Raw genomic sequence first — 15,385 nt, forward strand, 5'->3', positions numbered from 1 at the left:
AAAGACTATTTGGGTGTATTTAATCAGGCATTGATGTACTATTGACTATTCACAATCAAACCATTAATGACTGGTTTATGTCTTTGCCATGCATAAAGCTTTCTGCCATGTTTGCTGATAATTTGTCAGTAATTATAAAATTTGACTGCACTGTCTTAGTATTCTTGGTTTGTATAAATATTACATTTCTTCATAAAAGTAATAGATTAACATTTTGTGTTTACATATGTATGCTTTTGCATATATATGATACTTCATCTTTGAAATAATTTAGCTTTTTATAAGAATACCATTGTATTTTATTTTGTATATTAATTTTATAACAATGTGGAAATTGTTCAGGAATATTACTCCTGGTGCAACAGTAACACTTGGAATTTGAACCTGTTTTTTACTTATAGAAATGTCTGAAAGGTTCCAACTGCAATTCATTTTTTTAGTCTTTGTTGTTGTTGGCCTTGCCTAAAACTAACTTATTGGTGCACAAAACTGATAGTCTGCTAAATATTTTGATATGTATCATGTATTAGTTAGAAGTGCTTCAAAGGGACAAATGAAAGAATGGATAAATAAGAAAAATCTCCGAGGGATTTTAAGAAGGATCTGAATGAAGCATAAAACTTAATCATGAAGATAAATGAAAATAAATAAATAAAAGATACTTTTATGGTGAGTACAACATTCGGTTTGTTAAATCCCAATTACTTCTGCAGTCCTGTTTGTTAGTTAGCTGTGTCCTTACCGAGAACGTTGAGCCTCATTTCCTTGGATGCTTTGCCAAGACTGTTGGAGGCCACCAGAGTGTAGAGGCCAGTGTCGTGGCGTTTGCCCTGCTGGATGAGCAGCGTGCAGCTGTCATCTGACACAATCTTGTTGATGTGCTCGTTGTACTGGACCTCGACCTTGTCGTCAGGCTTGTGGGGAGGCGCCTTGAACCAGGTGAGTGTTGGGAAGGGACAGCCACGAAGCTTCGCCACAATGCTGATGTCAGAGCCCTGCTCCACCTCCATGAACTCCTCCAGCTCAATGGATGGAGCACCTGAAAAAAAAATAAATGTTTGTGACTTATTCTTGAAGAAGTTTGCTTGGTTTTACTCTTAAGGTTCTGTGTCAATACAGACCCTGAAAATAAAAAGCAAAAGTGCACTTAAACATGACATTGTGTATCTATGATTTATCTACATAGAGCAAAATATAATTTTAGAAGCTAGATCCCACATTTCTTTAACTGAACTACTCAAAGTGTTGGGCTTACAGGTCTGGTCCTGGATGATGACGGGTCCAGCAGTGGTTGATGGTCGGCTGGGTCCGGCCTCATTGTAAGCTATCACTCTGAACTCATACTCATCTCCCTCTGTCAGGTCCTCCACCTTAAAGTTTGTGGTGTCGACATCTCTCCTGTTGCATCTAAGAGATACAACACTGAACGCTTAACAGTAGCCGACAACAAATCACCAATCAAATTCAAACAAACAAAAAAACTACAATATACAGAAGTTATCTAGCTCAATTAAAGTTCAGTGATTTTTTAAAGGCTGTTGTCCTGAAATTTTAGCATTTTAGTTCTTCATCAAAGCAACTGAAAGCCTCAAAAGTCAAATGTTTGATGTGATCCACAATAGTAAGGCTAGAATTTGAATTCAACAGGATTTGATTCATAACAATTACCTCCTCCAAGACTCCTTTTGGGCACCACTGGAATCCCAGCAGAGAAGATCGACGCTGTAGTGCGTGACTGGCGAACCTCCGTCGTTCTTCGGAGCCTTCCAGGTCAAAGTGAGAGTGCCCTTTCTTATGTTGTGGATCTTGAGCCTTGTTGGAGGATCCGGAGGATCTGCATATACAGATGATTTTAAAATGAGCTCAGAGTAAGAGTGTTTGCCTGGAATCTCACTGAAAAGTTTAAAAGGCTAAATAAATGAAGAAAATTTAGACGTACGGATGGGATCTTTAGCTTTGGTTCCTTCAGGAGTCTCAACAAATGGGCCAAAGCCAAAGCGGTTTTCAGCTTTGACACGGAAAAGGTACTCCTCACCATTAATGAGGTCTGGAACCACCAGAGACTGGGTAGCACAGGTTGGGTTTACCTAAAAGAACAAAGTCAGGGTGAAATTTTGCCCAAGTTGTTTGTGATGAGTGAGTTGAAGGCCAAAGTTTTTACCTTGGTCCAGGCTTTGCCTTCCACAGTCTTCTTCTCAATGAAGTAGCTCTTCACTCTCTCTCCTCCATCACTTTCTGGAGGCTTCCAGGTGAGTCTGCAGGTTCCTCTGGTCACATCACTCACCTTCAGATTTCTAACAGGTCCAGGAAGGTCTGCAGATCAACAAAAGGGTTGGGAACAATATATTATCTACCTTAACATATCACTGTTATATATATGTGGGTTTTATTTTATTTTTAATTAATGTTCCTTTAGAAATCTTGTAAAATAACACCAGGCCTCTACATACCGAGTACATTGACTCTGACTTTGAGTACTTTGTGTCCAGCTGGACTCTCTGCGTTGAGGATGAATCGACCGGTGTGGCTCAGCTTGCTTTCTGGGATCACCACCAATGAAGTTGTGTCAGTAGAATGGATCTAAAATAAAACAGCAATATGGAGAAAAATATAACTGACTGACTCATGAAAGGCATATTTCACATCTTAAATTTATCCTAAAATAATTGTGTCAGAATCACTATTAACAATTCATACATTTTTTTTTTTATTTGTGTTACGTGGTAACATTTTTTGAGAACCACTTTTCATTTACAAACATTAAGTCGGCTGTGCAATAAATGCTAGTCTGCTGATATTTCTGAAATATGACCTCTGAATCAATGGGCAGCGTGTGAAGGTCGTTCTTCTTTTCAGTCTCGGCAGTTCCATCAACGAAGGTCCAGGTGACTTTGGGAATGGGTCGTCCTTTTATGGTGGCAGGAATTCTGACAGTGGTTCCTGCTCTGCAGTTCAGCAGGTCGTGAGCACTCACATCCAGAGTCACTGTGGGTTCGACTGCAGAACATGACATTCAATATGTTCAGTGGAATGGAGGACGTTCAGCTTTGGTATCATGTTACAATAAAATGTTCTTTCTAGCTGCAATAGTTCAGAGAAGGATTGATAAAAATAACAGCAGGTAGTTACATTCACTACATACATTAAATCATGTGCAGTTTGAAAGTCTGACTAATGTGATCTGCTCTTACTCAGGATGTCCTGAACCAGGATATCGCCCGTCCTAGCAGGCTCTGAGTTTCCTGCGGCGTTCACTGCATAAATCCTGAACTTGCACTTCTTGCCCTCTTTCAGGTCAGGGACGGTAATTTCAGTGGATGGGTGGAGCTTGTCGGCTGGGTTGACCCTTCTCCAATCTGGAGAGCCCTCCTCATGAACCTCAACAATGTAACCCTTGATCGGGCTTCCACCATCTCTTTCTGGAGGAGTCCAGGTGAGTGTGATGCTGCTCTTGGTCTTATCTTTAACCTCTGGGCTGCCAGGTGGGCTTGGAGGATCTAAGGAACAGGAGAAAGAAGGGCTAAATGTCTTTCTGCTTTACAGAAAACTAATAGTATTCTGTTTGCAATTCTGTCTTGAGGTTACTCAGTTTACTTAAAAATTAAACAATCAAGCTAGTATCTCCTGAGTGTTGATGCCTAAACAAGTTCATAAAACAGTAAAGAACCATTCTGGATAACAGAATCACTCACTGCATGGATCGGTGGCGAAGCGGCACTCAGTGGGTTCGCTGTGTGGTCCGACTCCTGCTGCGTTGCAGGCCGCAATCCTGAACTGGTACTCTGTTCCTTCTATGAGCCTCAACACTGTGTATTCCAGCCCCTTAACCGCTGGTTTGGTGACTGGAGCTCGGTTAACACGACCCCAGTAAACGGCACCGCGCTCCCTCTTCTCCAGCCAATAGCCCTGGATGGTGGAGCCGCCATTGTCCAGAGGGGGATCCCAGGTGACCGTCATAGTGGTTGCTGTTGCAGCTATGATTTTAGGGTTACGTGGAGGTCCAGGGAGGCCAAACGGATCCCTAAGCTGGACTTTTTCTGAATCACAGCCATCACTGACACCATACTTGTTTTCAGCTTTGATCCTGAATTGGTAGACTCCATTCAAGTCCAATTTGTAGACCTGAAGGATTAAAACACGATAAAAAGTTAAACACTTGTTTGATTATGTGTTAACAGTGGGGATTCTCTATTGCCTGACCAATGTGGCTTCATTATATTATTACACAACTAGCATATTATGGAAAATGAAGTAAAGTTGAATTTAAGGCTATTTTCTGAATATTTATATTAAGACCAATACAATCTGTAATTTACAGTCAATTTCAGGAGATTCTAATTCCAACAACATGTTTTAATCTTTATGTTCCAACATAATAAACTTTAAAAGTTAGCAGCATCAACAAACCCCATATCTTCTGTCGATCAGATTGATGGTCAGAACATCAAAGTCTGATTTCTTCTTGCTGGCGTCTCTGCGCTCCACGATGTAGTTGGTTATCTCACTGCCTCCGTTGTCCTCCGGAGCGTCCCACGTCAGGTAGCAAGAGTCTGCTTTGATGTCCGACACAACAACATTCCTTGGTGGAAGGGGGCGGTCTGAAAATGATGTACGGTTGGATTACTTAGTGTGGAAAACAAAATGGAGGTTTCATCAAACTTGAAATTGTGAAACAGATTAAAGGAAAGCTGTTCTGGTTCTCACCGAGGATTTCAACTCTGATCACATGCTGAGCTTTGCCATGACAGTTTTCAGCTACCAGCTTGTAGTTTCCTTTGTCCTGTCGGACGGTCACTGGGATAGCTATCTTTGTCTTTATTGTTGTTCTGTTCACCTGGAAAAAAGAACCAACAGAGATTAGAGATCATGTGGGTGACCTCATCATCTCACAACTGAATGCTTCTTTAGATTCATCTTGATGCATCACTCTTTACTGAAACCTGCAATTGCTCAAGATAAACTTAGATATCTAAATTTATCTTGAGTATTTTCCTTTGTGCTTTCAAAATGTTGGGTGAAGGTAAAACCGAGAAGTTATAAATATAATAGAAAAGTTGTTTATTTCAGGGTGGATTAGATACCAACAAGAAAAACTTCCATTTTATTACTTTTAAGCTTAAGAATGCTGTGTGAGAACTAAAATTTGAATTTTTGGAGTCAATCAAAGAGAGAGGTTAGTGGGAAAAAGTAAGTGGGTTTCTCCCACTAACCTATGATTTATGTATCAACTGCTTAACAATATCAATCAGTGCCCTATTTACACAAATATTGCCACGAGGGAGGAGGTAGCTAGTTAATAGAAAAGGTCCAAGTACAGATCAATGAGGTAAACCACAAGATATAAGCCAGATTTTCTGTGTTTCCTAAAATTTCAGATTTACTATTGATATATGATGGTGAAGACATGGGCAAAGTACTGCAAAGATATATTTTTGCGTTTTTTTCTCAAACCTTCAGTTAAATTTGTCATGAATCCAAACTTGAATTTATCACTTATTGGTTACAGATCACCTAATCAAAACCCTACTTCACAAGTTGCTTCTCACCTCCTCTGACTCCATGGTCATCTTCTCCTCATCAGGATTCTCAATCACCACATCATCCTTCATCCACTGGAATGTTGGCAAAGGCAGTCCAATCACCTCTGCCGGGATGTCTATGGCTGCTCCTTTCCTCACATTGATGGCATTGCTCTTGAAAAACTTCAGAATTGAAATAACTGGAGCAACTGTGGCCAAAAACAAACAAAAAATCAGCAAAGCTGGTCTCAAAGTTTTTAGTCAACCTCCCGTAGCTCTTGTACATACCTTCATCGTCCTGGATCTTGGCAGTTATTGGTTTGGAAGGATCGCCTTCTCCAACTTCATTTACAGCTTTAACACGGAACTGGTACTCCTGGTTCTCAGAGAGGTTTTCAATAGTTCCACAGCACTCTGTAAAGATCTTACGATTGGCCACCTCGTACTCTGTGCTATCTGATCTCATCTTCTCAACGTAGTACCCTCTGATGGGGCTGCCGCCATCAGTGCGAGGGGGCAGCCAAGCCAGAGTAATAGTTGACTTGCTCCGGTCAGTGTAGTGCAGTTTCTCAGGAGCAGATGGAGTCCCTGGAAGATTTTATGGAGTATTATCATGTAACTCTTTGAGTTTCAATTAGGATTGGTGCCATGCATTAATATCTCACCTTTAGGATCCTCAGCCAGGATGGGTCCCAGATCTGCTGGTGTGCCGTCACCATACTTGTTTCTGGCGATGACTCTGAAGTCGTATTCTTCACCACCCAGCAGGCCCTGAACATCACACTTACAGGACGCGACCTCAATGGGCTGACGGAACAGCTTCATCTTGGTGTCTTTCCTCAGCACTTCATAGCCAATGATGTCACTGCCTCCATTGTCCAGAGGGTCTGACCAGGTGAGAACAATGTTCTTCTTCGTCACCAGGACAGTCTTCAAGTCAACCACTGGTCCAGGGACATCTTCAGAAACAAAGGAGGACATAAGTTTCAGCTTTAACTGTCCTCCCAGTATGGCAATAGTATTAACATGTTTCATGATATAATTTTGAATTACTGACCCATGACGTCCACTCTGGTCTCTGCGGTCTTGGTGCCACTGCTGTTGGTGCCGGTGATCTGGTATTTTCCATGATCTGCCCTCACAGCCTTCTTGATGAACAGAGTGCTCCTCTTACCCTCCGTCTCCACAATCATTCTCTCCTTGTCAATTTCTGCCTCGTCTTTGGCCCATTTGACCTCTGGCTGAGGTCGGCCCGTCACCACTGCAGGAAGCCTCAGGGAGTCACCAGCCTTGATCATGACGCCGTTCTTCACAGAGTCATCAAATTCCACAACAGGAGTTTCTGTAGGACACGTTCAGTAAAGAAGAAATGACAGCAATGTTTATAAAGGCTCCGACATTTTACCTCAACTGTAAAACTCTTTGAATTGAAATAATTTCAAGAAAGTTTAAATAGTTAATGTTCTTCATGACACACCCACATAAAATTTTGTTTCCAGCCATTAATTTACAGTGGTGATATGAGAACAAATCATACCTTGTGGCTCTTTGACGGTTACAGGTTCAGTGAGACCAGGAGCTCCTGGGCCAGCATCATTAATAGCAAGGACCCGGAAGTAATAGTCTGCTCCTTCAGTGAGGCCTGTCACTGTGAATGTTAATTCTTTACACCTGAACTCTGTGCAGCGACTCCATTCTTTCTCTCCGACCAAAACCTGTACGACCAGAGTTCAGCATGTAAGACCTTAGCATTGCATTAAAGGCTGCAAATGTAGAAAGTCAGATTTTGTTCAGGACCTTCTCAATGTGGTATCCCAGGATCTCGCCTCCACCATTGTACAATGGTGGCTTCCAGGCCAAGATGACAGAATCATTGCCAGTGTCCACAACCCGTGGAGTGGGGGGCCCAGGAGGAACTGTGGTAACACAGACAAGATTCTTGTTTAACAAAAAACATATAAAAATTAGCAGACTGACATCTGCTAAAGTCAATATCTCAAGCTGAAAAAAGTCTAACAAACTTTCAAACTATCACCAAATAATTTTCCCACATTTTCACTTGATTGTTTTGCAGGAACTTACGAATGGCGTCCATGGCCACAATGCGCTCAGTGGGCTCGCTGAAGGGCCCAGGGCCAGCCAGGTTTTCTGCACATACTCTGAAGATATAGGTGAGTCCCTCCATCAGTCCGGTGACCTTCACATCTAGAGAATTGAGGAGGGCCCGGTTGACTCTGGTCCAGTGTTTGCTGTTCACCTCCTTCCTCTCAATCCAGTAGCCCAGGATCGGGCTGCCATTGTCCTTTGGCTCATGCCAGGAGATGTGAGCGGAGTTTGCTGTCACCTCATGCACTCTGGGAGTGTTGGGAGCATCAGGAGGATCTGATTGGGAAGGATGAGTTTAGTAATACAATAGATGCCACTGAAGTATTACTGTCTGATTTGTGCATCAGATAGATATATTTTTGTGCCTTTACTCACTGAATTGGTTCTTGGCGACAAGTGGATCAGAGATGCATGGCAAACCGCAGCCATATTTGTTCTCAGCTGTTACTCTGAAGATGTATTCCTTCCCTTCGATGAGTTTGGTGACAGGGAAACTGGTGCCCTTCAGGGTGGAGGTGATAGTGATCCAGCCAATCTCATCATTCTTGTTGTCCTTCTTCTCAAGGATGTAGTTCAGAATCTCGCTGCCTCCATCATCCGCCGGAGGCTCCCAGTTACAGATGACAGAGGTGTTCCTGATCTCATCAAAAGTGAAGTTTATTGGAGGGCCAGGCTTGTCTGTTGAATAAGTAAGTGAAATTAGTCTTCAAGTTCAAGAGCAAAACAGAAACAGCTGTAAGATGTAAGTTTGTACTGAGGAAACCAGAAACAAGGAGGATCAGGCTAAACATCTATGCAGATGTCCTTACCCAGGACATTGACGAAGCAGGTGGCAGAAGCAGCACCATGCGTGTTTTCCACCCTGATCGTGTAGTTGCCGTGGTCAACCCTGACAGAGTCACGGATCATCAGAGCAGACTGGCCTTTGGTGGTTTTATCCAGACCAAGACGTTCACGCAGAGGAGTCACAAACTCCTCCTCTGGTTCTGGAACCTGCAGAAAGTAAAGTGAAGAGTAAATAAACAATTTCAAATATAGAAGAAAATCATTGAAGTTTTTTTTTTTTTAAAGGAAACAAACATTGGCTTTGGTCTTCTTCTTTTTTAACACAGGAACAATCTTTTTGGCAGGTTCCTTGGTCACATCCTCCTCATTTCTCAGCCAGGTGACTTTGGGATACGGAGAGCCAGAGATGTAAGCATCGATGCGGATTTCCTCGCCCTTCTTAATGCAGAGGCCGGACTGCACACGTGCATGCAGTGTGACTGTTGGTTTATCTGAAAGTAAAAATAAAGGGATGTAGTATCTAACAGAAAAAACTTTTCCTTCAGTGAAAACAGACCCAGACAGCTTTACGTACCAACAGGGTCTGCAGCCTTTATAAGCGGCGTGCTGCGGGAAGGCTCGCTGAGCCCAGCGGCATTTTCTGCTCGGACTCTGAACTGGTACTCCATGTCTTCTTTCAGGCCAGTCACCACGTAGGAGAACCCGGGAACCAGATTTGGGGTGACCTTCTCGTAGCGGTCACCATCTTTCTCTATCTTCTCCACTATGTAACCCTGTATTGGGCAGCCGCCATCGTAGTCTGGAGCCTTCCAGGTGACTGTGATGGACTTAGATGTGGGGTCATGACCCTCAACCTGGATGGGAGGGTCTGGTTTCTCTGTGTTAAATGACATACGTTTACAATGGTTGATGACTGTCAGACATAGGGACCATGATGTGTAAACCGGAGAAGCAAATTGCTGATCTTGTATCTGATCTATTTCCACCAGGCTTAGTTGAACACAGTTTATTAGTAGGTCACCATAAACACAGGTATAAATATAAAATCCCAAACTGTCATCCAAATTTTTAAAAATCTGTTGACATTTATTAAAAACCAGAACTTACGTTTAATTTCCTCGGTGAGAACCGGGTTACGTAGCTCCAAATATTCTCCTGCTCCGACCTTGTTGACAGCCTTCACTCTGAAGTAGTACTCACAGTTGATATAAAGGTCTTTCGTGTTGTAGGTGAGGACATTTTCCCCTGACATGATGGGCATGTAGGTTTTCTTGGATGCTTCTCGGCGCTCCAGAGTGTAGCTGACTATGGGTGTGCCTCCATCGTCTTCTGGAGCTTCCCAGCTGATCTTGCAGGAATTCTTAGTGACGTCACTGGAGGTGATGTCTTTACACTGACCAGGGAGCCCTGTGAGGTTCAGGAGGCCAGAAAAAATGACTGAGACAATGGACCTGACTGGCTTTCTAAATGTATTTAAAGCTGGGTTTAGCTTGCAAGTTTGTTTCAATAAAAATAATTGTTTTGCTAATATGAAATCACAGCAGATATGTTGATAATGATTGGACTGGTGAGGTGGGGTATCATACCGATAACTTTGACGTTGATGGTGCCAGTAGCAGTGCCCAGAGTGTTCTCCAGAGTGATGGTGTAGGCACCAGCGTCGGCACGCTGGCACTTCAGCATCTCCAGGTGAGCGCTGTTCATCTCAACGGTCATGGAGAGCCGGTCGTCGGCTTTACACTCTACTGTGTCTTTCTGCCAAACCATCTTGGGAGTTGGGATTGCTTTGTAGGGGATGTTCAGGTGCAGCTTCTCACCTTCAACCACAATCACATCCTGTCCATCCAGATCCAAGGTTGGAGCACCTGCAGGACAGAAGACATGTTAATTATTGAGGATTCATTCTGTCTTCTGTAACGCTTTAAAATGTAAAGTCTGTCAATACTTACAGTCAGGATCTTTGGTGGCAACTTTGTCGGAGATTTCAGAGGGATCGCTGACACCAATAGAGTTGATGGCACGAACTCTAATCACATACTTTTTCTCTGGTTTGATTCCATCATCAATCCTAAACTTCAGCTCTTTAATGGGCCGGGCATTTACCCTCAGCCACTTGAGTTCTGGACGAGCCTCTGCCACCTCAACATGGTATCCAGTTATTGGGCAGCCGCCATCTTTGGCTGGTGGTTTCCAGGTGACATTGATGTGTTCCCTGCTGGCATCAACAATGGCCACTTCCAGAGGAGGAGATGGAGGACCTGGACAGAAATTATGCAATGTTTAAAACAGAATTTAAATGTGTTCCTTTCGGTTCAAAGATAATTAGTTGGAGGAAATTTAATTCAGTGTTAAATTGAAAATGTTCCATGAAGGACATCTCTCTCCCCTGTTCCCTCAACAAACCCTTTATCATTTTTAAGTTTTAGAAAAAAACAACATTCTGAAAATGATTCAGTCATAATAGTGGGCTTGACTGTATGGTTTGTTGTAATTAGAACCTGAAGGTTTCTTACTTGTTGGATCCTCGATGGTGAGGATGACAGTGGGCTCACTCGGGTCTCCCACTCCGGCCTCATTCTCAGCTCTGACCTGGAACTGCACCTCTGATCCTTCATCAACATCTGTCACCTTGAACTGTGTCTGTTTATCTGGAGTCTTGCAGCACTTCAGCCATCGAGTTCCAACCTTTTCTTTCTTTTCAATCACATACCTGTGAAGAAAACAAAAAATCCTGCTTAGCCTCAAGTAATACACTTGTCAGTCCTTATTTAAATAGAATGTTATCCTTAAGTTGTTTAACTAAATGCTATATTTGAGAGTCATTTTACTTGGTTATGGGTCTTCCACCATTGCTCTTTGGAGGTTCCCACTTGAGCTCCACATGTCTCTTAGTGACTTCCATCACTGTTAGGGCGTATGGAGGTCCAGGAGTTGCTGTAAAAGGGCAATGGAGTTTTAAATTGTTAAAAAAAACAGTTTTTCCTGAACTGGCTTTGTTTTAATATTTTCTAAAGAACATCAGTATATTAGTGTGATATTTTGCAAATAAAAAACACATAATGAGTTATATTAGAAAAAAAGTGAAGAACAGGTAACTGAGGGTAATTAATATTCATGAATCTTACTGAATGTGTCCTTGGCGAGAACTGCATCCTCCAGCTCGCAGAACTCTCCCATTCCAACGGCATTTTCAGCAGCAACTCTGAACACGTAGAGGGATCCTTCATTCAGAGGAGTCACTGAGTATTTGAGCTCCTTGATGGTGGTGTCAACAGTCTGCCAGGCCTTCCGCCTCACATCCCTCTTTTCCACCACATAGTTTGTGATGGGTGAACCTCCATCACTGCTTGGAGCCTGCCATTTCAGATCAGCACTGATCTTGGTGATGTTGGCGACTTCCAGCCACTGAGGAGCAGATGGAGGGTCTGCAAATGGAAAACACAGAATGTTAGTCCAGGATGTAATTCCTTTCCATAGAGAATCCTCTGCTGCCAGTGTCTGAGCAGAACTTACAGAGTCTCTCCTTGCAGACCACGGGGTCACTGGGTTCGCTGGGTTCACTCTCGCCCGCCTTATTGACAGCTTTAACTCTGAATGAGTACTCCTGCTTCTCCATCAGACCCTGCAGCTGGTGCTCTGTCTGAGGAACGTCCTCTGCAATACGGATCCATTCCTCGCTTCCAGTCTTCTGGAACTCGATGATGTAACCTTCAATCTTTGCCCCGCCGTCGTGCTCCGGTCGTGTCCACGCTAACAAGGCAGTGGTCTTGCCAACTTCCCTGACAACAGGTTTTCCGGGTGCCCATGGAGGATCTAACAAAGAGTTCAGTGTTTTATGATTTCACATTACTTTGTTTATTTAAGGTGAATTCAATTTGTCTGGAAGTTGGAAACGAATTGGTTATGAATTACTACATTATCTGAGCACCTCTAGTTGGAAGTCCTTTAACAAGCATCATTTGCTAACTGTTATATTGCTGACTGTTAGTAGCAACTGAACCCCAACCCTGACTTTGGAAGGTTTTCTTGTATTTATTATGAATCTTAGAAAATCCATTTTACAAATGCGAAGATAATGAACCGTGATACAATTTAAACCCTCAAAAGTAACAGATTAATGATGTTGATAGACTTGTGACATACCAATGGGATCTTTAATAAGCACAGGATCTGTCTCTGCACTTGGTTTTCCAGGTCCAGCCAGATTCTCTGCCAACACACGGAAGCTGTACTTCTTCTTGGTGGGAAGTCCTTTTACCCTGGAACCAAAGAGATTAGTAGTATTAAAAAAATTCTTCTGATTAATACTTCTCAGTACTTTGGAAATCTCATCACTGAGCTAAATACCTGAAAGTTGTGTCCTTGATGGGCAGTTTGTTGCATCGTATCCACTTGTCGCTTTCTTGATCAAACTTCTCAATCCAGTATCCTGTGATGGGGCTGCCACCGTCCTCATCTGGCTCAAACCAGGTCAGTGTCACCGCATCCTTGGCAATGTCAGAAGGAGTGACTCTGGTTGGAGGACCAGGTGGATCTGAAATAGTTGGACAGGAAAATGATTTATACAAAAATTCAGAAGTCACATCTTCAGTTTGTTGAGTGATGGGTTGAGCTATGAGACAACTTACCAAAAGAGTACTTAGCAATGATTGGTGTGTGCTCTGTAGGAATGCCAATGCCATACTGGTTCTCTGCACTGACCCTGAAGATGTACTCCTTCATAGCAATAAGCTTGCAGGCCTTGAAGGTGGTGTCCTTCACAGTGGCTGACAATTTGACCCACTCCTCTTTGTCTGTCTGACGAGCTTCAACAATGTAGTTGGCGATGGGTGAGCCACCATCGTCTCTGGGAGGGTTCCAGGCTAAAACGCAGGACTCGTTGGTGATCTCTGAGATATCAAAGGCAGCTGGAGGGCCTGGTTTATCTGAGTTGAAAAACAAATGGTAAATGGCATGTAATAACGCTTATCAAGCCCAGAAGACCCCAAAGAGATTCGGACTACATTCAGTCATTTGACCCCAATGAGTGGTGGCATGCTAATGGATTGTAGCAACAGATGCCTAGAGGAAAGGCTGTCATTAACTATTTGACCAGAAATGAGAAATCATTTCTCAGTTTTTCCTTAGAGGAGTAACCCTCACAGAAATAACTCAGTTGGTTAAGTTTTGAAGATTGTACCTAGGATGTTGACATCAATGGTGGCAGTGGCGCGTCCACAGATGTTGACCGCCTCTATGATGTAAGTGGCCGTGTCTTCTCTGGTGGTGTTGCCTATGGAAACTTTGGAGTGTCCCGGCTGGGTCTCAATGGTTATACGGTCATCAGCCCGTAGGACCAAGTCAGCCTTGGTCCATTTTACACGAGGATCAGGCTGTCCTTTGACGTCTGCAGGAAGCTCAATCTTGGTGCCTGCTCTGGCAGTCAGGCCTGCCAGCAGCTTCACATCCAGCTGGATCTCTGGAGGTTCTGTATAAGTTTTTTAAAGAATATAGTCAAGTCAGTTGTTTTTTTTTTTTTATAATATAATCTGTGCTTTGAAAAATTATAAAAATGTTTAAAACTGTGGGATGATTTTCTGTCTCCTGTTTGTGTTTAATAATCCCATTTAGCAGAATCAGCATGATGAACAAACCGCCGCACCTCGAGCATCTACAGCCTGAATTTCATCGGTGGCCCTGCAGGGTCTGCTTGCCCCCAACTTGTTCACTGCTCTGATTCTGTAGGCGTACCACTGGCCCTCGATCAGCCCTGTCACCTGGAACCTGTGGTCACAAAAACATCTTAAATTATACCGTTACCCAGATCAGATTGCTGACACTTGCAATTAAGAAGTTTAATTTTACTTGAGTTCAGGAATGGGGTCACCACAGGGTTCCCACTTGTCTGTCCCACGTTGACACTTATCAACCACGTAACCTTTAACCGGAGCACCACCGTCATATTTTGGAGGTTCCCAGGAAAGGAAGATGCTCTTGCCACTCTTGTCACGCCATTTCAGGTTCTCAGGAGGATCAGGAATAGCTAGAAGAAAAATAGATTTTGATCAAATGTAAGAATATGTGAGTGACATGCATTTGCAAGAATTAGACCTAAAGAATTAGACCTAATGTTGAAAGTTTTTCCTTTGCGCAAAGAGAGATCATACTTACTGGCAGGTGAGGAGACGTTTACGGGCTCATCTATGTAGGCTGGTTCTCCAGGTCCACACTTGTTGCAGGCAATAACGCTAAACAGATATTCTTTTCCCTCAATCACATCTGTTACTGTGTGCTCCAGATCCATGACACCAGTAGCAACCTGGAGAAAATGTTATATTGTGCATTAATCCATCAATTAATCCATCGATTTTACCTCTCATAATAATATCAGATACTCTTCTCAGATGTACCTTGGCCCAGGTCTTGCGGGAAACCTCTCTCTTTTCTATCTGATAGTGGGTAACTGGACTTCCTCCATCGTGTTCTGGCGGCTCCCACATCAGGTGGACATGGTGCCGAGTTACTTCAGCTACCTTAAAGTCTTTGGGTGCACTTGGACATGCTGGGAAAGTAAAAAGAAACAGGGTTTGAGAAAAACATTTCAGTACTCCTTCAAAAACACAGTATATGAACACATAAGGGCTGAACTTACCGATGACATTGACCTCAATCTCTCCAGAGACGGATGTGACATCATTCTCCAGGTGCAGGGTGTATGTGCCTTTATCAGGACGGACACTTGGAGAGATTGTCAGCTCTGTAAACGTTGGCTTTGTTACCATGGAGACACGCTCCTCTGCTGTGGTCAGCTCCTTTTCTCCAAAGTTCCACTTTGCTGTGGGAGTGGGGTATCCGGTAATGGGGACCCTGATGGTGAGAGGCTGAGGGGCAATAACTTCCAGGCCATTCCTAAAGCCGCTTAGATCAAAGGTTGGACCAACTGTGGAAGGAAAAATGTTTTCTTCATTGACACTTGGAAGAGTTTTGACTCAAAA

At 43.1% G+C, this 15,385-nt stretch overlaps 1 protein-coding gene across 1 annotated transcript in view; it reads right to left on the bottom strand.

Annotated features, from left to right (window-relative positions):
• The window catches only part of LOC106959964 (titin-like), a 159,879-nt gene that overhangs the window by 62,338 nt on the left and 82,156 nt on the right, over positions 1-15,385 (bottom strand). Inside the window, exons 128-165 of the mRNA XM_015052845.1 lie at positions 15,043-15,330; positions 14,801-14,952; positions 14,562-14,709; positions 14,256-14,433; positions 14,053-14,174; positions 13,591-13,878; positions 13,040-13,336; positions 12,759-12,945; positions 12,555-12,670; positions 11,925-12,224; positions 11,537-11,836; positions 11,240-11,345; positions 10,925-11,121; positions 10,361-10,669; positions 9,998-10,276; positions 9,519-9,818; positions 8,986-9,288; positions 8,706-8,902; positions 8,435-8,618; positions 8,001-8,303; positions 7,602-7,901; positions 7,317-7,435; positions 7,057-7,234; positions 6,577-6,861; positions 6,185-6,478; positions 5,808-6,107; positions 5,547-5,728; positions 4,705-4,834; positions 4,408-4,598; positions 3,693-4,122; positions 3,192-3,497; positions 2,813-2,997; positions 2,451-2,580; positions 2,162-2,313; positions 1,940-2,087; positions 1,669-1,834; positions 1,256-1,407; positions 743-1,039 (exon numbers count right to left, since the gene is read on the bottom strand). Of these exons, the coding sequence (XP_014908331.1) occupies positions 743-1,039; positions 1,256-1,407; positions 1,669-1,834; positions 1,940-2,087; positions 2,162-2,313; positions 2,451-2,580; positions 2,813-2,997; positions 3,192-3,497; positions 3,693-4,122; positions 4,408-4,598; positions 4,705-4,834; positions 5,547-5,728; positions 5,808-6,107; positions 6,185-6,478; positions 6,577-6,861; positions 7,057-7,234; positions 7,317-7,435; positions 7,602-7,901; positions 8,001-8,303; positions 8,435-8,618; positions 8,706-8,902; positions 8,986-9,288; positions 9,519-9,818; positions 9,998-10,276; positions 10,361-10,669; positions 10,925-11,121; positions 11,240-11,345; positions 11,537-11,836; positions 11,925-12,224; positions 12,555-12,670; positions 12,759-12,945; positions 13,040-13,336; positions 13,591-13,878; positions 14,053-14,174; positions 14,256-14,433; positions 14,562-14,709; positions 14,801-14,952; positions 15,043-15,330 (8,499 nt within the window). The remainder of the gene's footprint in view (positions 1-742; positions 1,040-1,255; positions 1,408-1,668; positions 1,835-1,939; positions 2,088-2,161; positions 2,314-2,450; positions 2,581-2,812; positions 2,998-3,191; positions 3,498-3,692; positions 4,123-4,407; positions 4,599-4,704; positions 4,835-5,546; positions 5,729-5,807; positions 6,108-6,184; positions 6,479-6,576; positions 6,862-7,056; positions 7,235-7,316; positions 7,436-7,601; positions 7,902-8,000; positions 8,304-8,434; positions 8,619-8,705; positions 8,903-8,985; positions 9,289-9,518; positions 9,819-9,997; positions 10,277-10,360; positions 10,670-10,924; positions 11,122-11,239; positions 11,346-11,536; positions 11,837-11,924; positions 12,225-12,554; positions 12,671-12,758; positions 12,946-13,039; positions 13,337-13,590; positions 13,879-14,052; positions 14,175-14,255; positions 14,434-14,561; positions 14,710-14,800; positions 14,953-15,042; positions 15,331-15,385) is intronic.

Source organism: Poecilia latipinna, unplaced genomic scaffold (genome assembly GCF_001443285.1).
Source record: "Poecilia latipinna isolate Pla-1442-1.1 unplaced genomic scaffold, P_latipinna-1.0 Scaffold1139, whole genome shotgun sequence".
Taxonomy (NCBI): Eukaryota; Metazoa; Chordata; class Actinopteri; order Cyprinodontiformes; family Poeciliidae; genus Poecilia; species Poecilia latipinna.